A 6634-nucleotide genomic window follows, 5' to 3' on the forward strand; every position below is an offset into this window, starting at 1 on the left:
TGGCTGTTAGATTTCAAGATTGGTAATGACATGAGATTCTTGTGATTTTTTAAAAAATTGTTTCCTACTTTTTGGACAAACTTTGGTTTTCTTTTATTTTCTAAAAAGTTCACCGAACCCGAAAAAAGAAAAAAACCACAACTGATTCGAAATCTCAGGGAAAACTTCAAAACCAATTAAACTCAGAGGAATTCATCCGCCTTTGCTATACATCATAAAAAACCAATGGAGCAAATACATAGAGGTGCTGAAATCAAATATATAGTGCAATGGTGGCTTGGCAGGGGTGTTGGTAGCTAACGTGAAATAAATGCATAGGAAGTAACATTATGAACCTAGATGCAAGATGAACATATATTGAGTGACATCTTTTCCCCCCTTTCTCTATTTACATGGCAGACATTTCAAATTTACAAAACAAAGATATTCACTTTACAAAAGATCTAGGTTCCTCAGATTCTTCATGAAGTTTTCTCCAACAAGAGAGCCTGCCTTGACAAATACAGCAGGATATCCTATAGGTGCATCAACCCATGCTTCAAATCCTTGCTCTGTATGATCTGAACAAAGCAAGGACCTACCATATAACTTCCCTGTCCAAACATGCTGCCAAGCACAACCATCTGTAAGTGGAAAGTAGGCCTTGACTTCCTTTCTTCCTTTATCTAAGACTGGCACGACAAGGATTTCTGTGCCAACCAAAAATTGCTCATAAGTGAAGCTCAGGACATGCTGGTCACTTGGGTAGTGAAGAAATAGGTGTCTCAAGACAGGCAGGCCTTTCTGAGATGCTTCCTGCTTTTCACACAAACAATGGTCATGAATGAGGTAGAGAAATTTGTAGTCATGGTATCATATCCAGAACGTTTATGGTAACCTGATTATACTGACATACCTTTACGAGTTGGATCCTGTAGAACTCCCAAGCCTTGTAGACTTTTGCACAACGAGCAAAGTGTGATAAGGTGCGCTTGTTTGAGTAGAATTGCACATTGGCTGAGGGGTTGCTTCCCTATGGATAATCACAGGCAAGAGTGCATATTAGAGGCAGAACTGTCAGGCACTCTGCAAACATCTGATCATGCAGCATCTGAGTTGAAGTTCGAACCTATTATTTGAAAGCTTGACCATCAGACTTGGGACTTCAGGGGACCTTACCCAGTTTAGACTGAGTACTAACTGTAGGCTTTGGAGGCAAATATTTAGACCAGTTTAGGCCAGGTCCTTCATACACATGAAAATAAACTCGATAACAGATCCCAAGTACTTGTCCCAAGTTGAGTGTGATTGATGGTAGTCTCTAATAGTCTCTAAGTCCTGACCTCAAAAGCTCATAAAATCCCAGTTGGACCCTCAGTTTTAGGCACTGATCATAACTAATTCTCTAGTTATCCCCTTGAACAGAAGTATAGTAGACCATATCTGGTTATATCAAGAAGTCCTACTGTAAGAACTTTTTTGCTTTTGAGTCCAGCTTGCATATGAACTATAATATAATTATGGCTGAGTTATTCTGCTCATAAAGCTTTTGTAATAAGTGCTAAGTCAAAAATATTATTCATTAGTCCATTTAATTATCATAGCTTTTGTGTATATAGAATTATTTGAACAAGGTCCGGAGTTTAACGACAGAAAAGGCAACATGCTGAATGAAGATAACCAATTTTCTCTGGTGAACTCGTATGTAATAAATAACTGTGGCACTGAGAATGCCGGTTATCTACAACATGCTGGTTATAAATAACCAATTCTCTCATGTTATAAATGACTACGGTACTGAGAAGGAACCATGGAAGATAATGCTTACTTCATGAGTTCTGAAAATTGTGTTGAATGTGTTTAGCTCCATCCAACGCAAAAGCAGCTCTTCGCTTCTCTGGTACTTGATGAAAGGGAGCTTAACTGTACAGTAACCCCCTATATCACTGTGATTTAGAGTGAAACCAGAGAGTCCGCCGCTGAGCAGACCTACTACGGCACTCTTTATCCCATCATTCCTCTGCCAACTCACCATTTGGTCTCCTTCCCAGAATAATGTAGCCCACTTTGGACTCTCTCGAAAACCAGCACGCATGAAGAACACCAAACTCTCTTCTGGATCTTCTTTCTCCTTCCCATGTTTCATTGACTTCCACTCATCAATGAACTCCCTGTTTATTTTAGCCCACACTTCTGGATATCTATTATGAGCAGACACTGGATCTTCACCTGCTCAGCAACAGATTCAAGTGATCAACTTTGAATGACATCTTTCAGTTGTCATTATATGCAAACTCATGGAATCCAAGTAATAAACTAACCTGAATAAAGGCATGCATCTAGAGGCAATCCTTCACCAAAATCAGCCATCCATCCCCTTACTCCCTCATCCACCATCTCATATAGTATTTGCTTGAACCATTTGACTGTGGATGGGTTTGTGAGATCCAGCATTCCTACATCAAAAGCTGTATTTGGGAATACATATGTAGAACCAGAACTGTCTTTTATGAAGAGGCCCAGTCTATCTGCCTCCTCAAAAAGGTTCCTCTTCTTGTGTGGCTTCTCATCAATCTGCAAGAAGAGCATAAAGAGTCTTTACCATAGTGGCAGGAGCCAAAGACCAGAGTAAGCCTGAGTCCAATCATGCAGTTAACTTAGTTGTCAAAAGTTGCGCCTAGGCTGGCTAGGCGTAGGACCACCGCCTAGGTTGTCCATGCCTAAGCCGAAGGGACATAGTTTTTATGTTTTTTTAATTTTTTTTTTGTCTCTTTTCTTTCTTTTTCTTCTTCCTCCCGCCCCAAAAGCCTTTTTTTTTTATTCTCTCATTTTCTTCTTTTGTTTTTCTTTTTTACCTTATTTTTTTATTCTTCCTCCTCCTTGCACCCTTCTGCTTAGTTGTCAAAGGTGGAGCCTAGGCACCACCTAGGCGGCCTAGCCGAGGTAGTCTCTCGGTTTGATGCATAGTTGCACACACACATATATATGTTTTCTGTGTAATAGCATATAATTATATATATTAACATATCATAAACATATATTATAAATTTATAATATTATGTATTTATATTATATATATACATATCTGTGTACTTAATTCATATATAATCTATAAGTCTATGAGTTATCTATTTGATTGCTTTTATGTAATATAATTGCTTTACAGTGTTCAACAACATATTATTTGTCTATTGCTTATTTTTGATTGATCTTATGTTGTATACATGTTTGTTATTAATTTTAGTAGTTTGTTTACATATTTAATATTTTGTATGTTTTTTAATTTTTTTATGTGGGGTACCGTCTGGGCCTCGCCTAGTCTTTTTAGGGGCTCACCGCCTAGCGCCTTTGACAACTAAGGCAGTTAATTTGCCTCATATAATCTGCTTAACTTGGCAGCAGGATTTTTCTATTGGTGCCAAACAACAGTCTGAACTGACTTCAGACCTTTCTGAATTCCATATCAGGTTACAACTTGAACAATGACAGTTTATCACTTAAAAGGGATGAGATTGTACCAAAGCTAGACATGGGTTGCAATAAGTCATTGTTCTGATGTTATGAGCTCGTAGATCCTTCAATAATTGTTGCCAGCCTTGATATGTACTTGTATCAACTTCCCAGTTCCACCAGAGCTGCGACCCGATGACTGTTTTCCTCTGCCCTACCCAATCCTGTACAATTATTTTCAAACCTGGCATGAGTTACAGATAACACAAGAATTCCAATAATTATGCTATAAAAAACTGTATGAAGTCGTGAGAATTTACCTGCAACCAGAATGCAGAAATGGGCACATTATTTTCATGTAGTAGCTTCCATACACGGCGAACAACATCAGTACCACCTTGCATTCCCACCACAGCTCCAGATATAATCCATCTTGGAAGTTCAGGCATTCTCCCAATGGTCTCTGTGTAGTGCTCAAGAAGAATAACAGGAGAACTCCCATGCAGTATTCTGCCTTGAATGAAGCAATTGTTAACCTGCAAAGAGTTCACCAAGAACAAACATGAGTTTGATAGAATTTGTATGATTACTAGGAGCTTGCATCTTATGCCAGAAGGAAAAGAAACTGTTCCATTTGAGATCAACCAACAATGTTAACTATATGAACATGACATAACAGAGCTGGTTCTTGGCTTAGGTGTCTGGCATAAGCTATGAAGTATGAAGTAACTGTCAAAGATTGTGCAAACTTTCTGTATGATAAAACAATAGGAAGTGGAAGCTGAGAAGACAAGGCAGACCTAGGTAAGATATCTGGTCGACATAGAAAAAGCTCATTCTACTTGTTCACACTTCTAACAATTCAAGCTTACTGACAGACACATTTCAGAATCCTGACAATTTTTTCTCATAGATCTAAACCAGACAATCCTCTGGAGAATCTATGAAAGAAAGGGGAATTTCTGAGAACTGTTAAGGTGGCGACACCAAAACTGCATTCATGTAAATGTCTTTACATCAAAGTAGACAAAAAACTTCCATTGCTTCTTTGTATGAAAGCTAAGAATTGATTTAGGCAATGGATTCATTTTCACAGCTTACTTGGAAACTGAATAAATAAATAGAAACCGAGTAAAGTTCATGCAGCTTTGGTGTACGTGATTGTCATTTTCTTTTCCTAATTTGGTGTAAATCTCTAATTCCCATATCCAAATATCCAAATGCATCAACATTTTCTTTTAGAATATTTTCTGGTAAAATATTTTGTGGTACTGCTAAATTATTTCCAGAATGAAAAGAAAAACTATTTTCAGATTTTAGAAATAAATTATACTATTTCTAGTATGAAAACAAAAACTATCGTCAGATTTCAGTAAGAAATTACTTGAATCTGTACTCTATCGGGCTTTGTTAGATCAAAAACTGAATAGCTGTATCCTTCAAGGTAAAGGGACTTCATCTTCGATGTCATGTAGAAAGGGGAAGGTGCATAAGTTGTACTCCAATCACCGCCAGATCTACAACAAAAATATTAATAGTTTTATTGAAATATGGAAAAAAAATCACATTTGCAGATACAAATGGTGATAATAAATGTGGGTATTTACCTGTAACTAATTAGGTTGGCTGCAAGAGTTATGGGTTGATCTCCCCTACCAATACCCTGCTCTTGAACAAAAATGGGCACCCTTTTACCCTTAAACTGCGTATGAGTGAACTGCTCTCCAAACCCAAAAAACTTTTCATCTTCATCACTATAATATGTAACGAAAACTCTGTTCAGCTCATTCACAATTTTAATTCTTGCACTTTCTCCATTCTTAGCACTGACTTTTCTCCCTTTCTTATTGTTCTTTGTTGAAAGCCTGATGAAGCCTCCAGGCCTATATGACCACTTGCATCGCCACCTCCGAAGCTTTCCGAAGCATCTAGAACAGATGGAGGAATGAACTCCTTGATTCTGTTGCAGATTTGCTCTTCCCAACCTGACATGAAATCCTAACTGGTGGCTGGTTTTCTGAGCAAAGAAAACCCAATACCTAGCTGCGATCAACTGCCCGTTTGATTGACAATCTTGATAATTTAATTCGGAAATCTTATAAAATGGACCACTTGAAGATTTGGGTCCTTGGAGAAAGAATTCATACTGCTCTTCACCCAATTCTCTACTGCTATAGAGGCACCCTCTCAACACTAAAATTGGAAATTGGGCATCCTTAATCTCGTCTAAGAAACCAGATCTTGCGTCAATTCCCTCATACCAACTTTGAGTTTTGCCATGTTCAATCTCTTCCAGGATCTCAGACGGCTTCATCAATCTGAGGTCCTCTAGAGTCTGATGGTGACATGAGAACAGATCATGATCATTTATAACAAATGATCCTCTGCTTTCCTCCACGTGGGAATTGGCAAATGCCCCTGAGACAAAGGCATCTCCTGGGATGGTTGACCAGAGGGCTCTCCCTGGCTCAGCTTGGTGGAAAACTGAGAGGTACCCACCATGTTTGGGGCACCAAAAAAGCTTGAAATCTTCTCCAATTTGGAAGGCCTGGTCAGGGACGACTGAGGGGTGGGAGAAGAGGCTGCCATGGCTGAAACCAAGGGTTCTTGGGGTCGTGGGGAAGGGGTTGTTCAGATGCCTATGGTCTTTCCTCAAGAATTTTACAATAGTCATTTGTTGAATAGGGGTGAGCCATGTGTCAGGAGGAGAATCTATTTATATACCTCTGGATTAGGCAGTGTGCGCCTGACTTGGATTCCTTTGAATTGACTCTTATTTTGTTGGGATATTCAGAATCTTCAAATTACTTTGAATACTCTGATGAGTGGTGTTGGTTTCAGAATTTCACCAAGCTACCCATTGGTTTAGATTGACCAAAGTACCCTGTCATTAACAATAGGGATTAGGAGGGTCAAGTCCAAAGGTTTTGGTCCTACTGATTATTGCAATTAGAGAATATTACAGAATAAATAATACAATGAAACCATTGACACAGTGACTAAGAGAAAAACTGATCAATAAATAATGCAATGAAAAAGTTGGCGAGTCAAAAGTGAATGGATGCAAGAAGGCACAGATTGGTTTTCTGTGGATTGTGAACGTGAATAACTGTGCCATACAGCAAACAGCCTACTTCAACATTGACCAAGTTTTTCCTGAAGTTAAAAAATGGCGTCAGAGCTTGGTTTCAGACTTAAAATTAAA

General features: G+C 38.6%; 1 protein-coding gene across 1 annotated transcript; it reads right to left on the minus strand.

Moving 5' to 3' along the window:
• Positions 1-218: 218 nt before the first annotated feature.
• On the minus strand, positions 219-6118 carry LOC149836484 (uncharacterized). The gene is made up of 8 exons (XM_090005378.1): positions 5037-6118; positions 4814-4946; positions 3750-3965; positions 3498-3653; positions 2301-2553; positions 1808-2208; positions 896-1012; positions 219-795 (listed from the first exon to the last, which is right to left on the minus strand). Exons 1-8 carry the CDS (start codon positions 6101-6103, stop codon positions 433-435), a joined length of 2706 nt encoding a protein of 901 aa, XP_089861504.1. The 5' UTR covers positions 6104-6118; the 3' UTR covers positions 219-432.
• Between the last annotated feature and the right edge of the window lie 516 nt (positions 6119-6634).

The sequence above is a fragment of the Nuphar pumila genome, chromosome 5 (genome assembly GCF_984573655.1).
Source record: "Nuphar pumila chromosome 5, dmNupPumi1.hap1.1, whole genome shotgun sequence".
NCBI classification, from domain to species: Eukaryota; Viridiplantae; Streptophyta; class Magnoliopsida; order Nymphaeales; family Nymphaeaceae; genus Nuphar; species Nuphar pumila.

Excerpts from the sequence above, each read along its gene's own strand:
- LOC149836484 (XM_090005378.1), bottom strand. The coding sequence starts at position 6,103 with ATGACTATTGTAAAATTCTTGAGGAAAGACCATAGGCATCTGAACAAC. Across the intron at positions 3,966-4,813 it reads CCGATAGAGTACAGATTCAA|GTTAACAATTGCTTCATTCA; the intron begins GTAATTTCTTAC and ends AACTCTTTGCAG. Across the intron at positions 1,013-1,807 it reads CAATTTTCAGAACTCATGAA|GGAAGCAACCCCTCAGCCAA; the intron begins GTAAGCATTATC and ends GATTATCCATAG.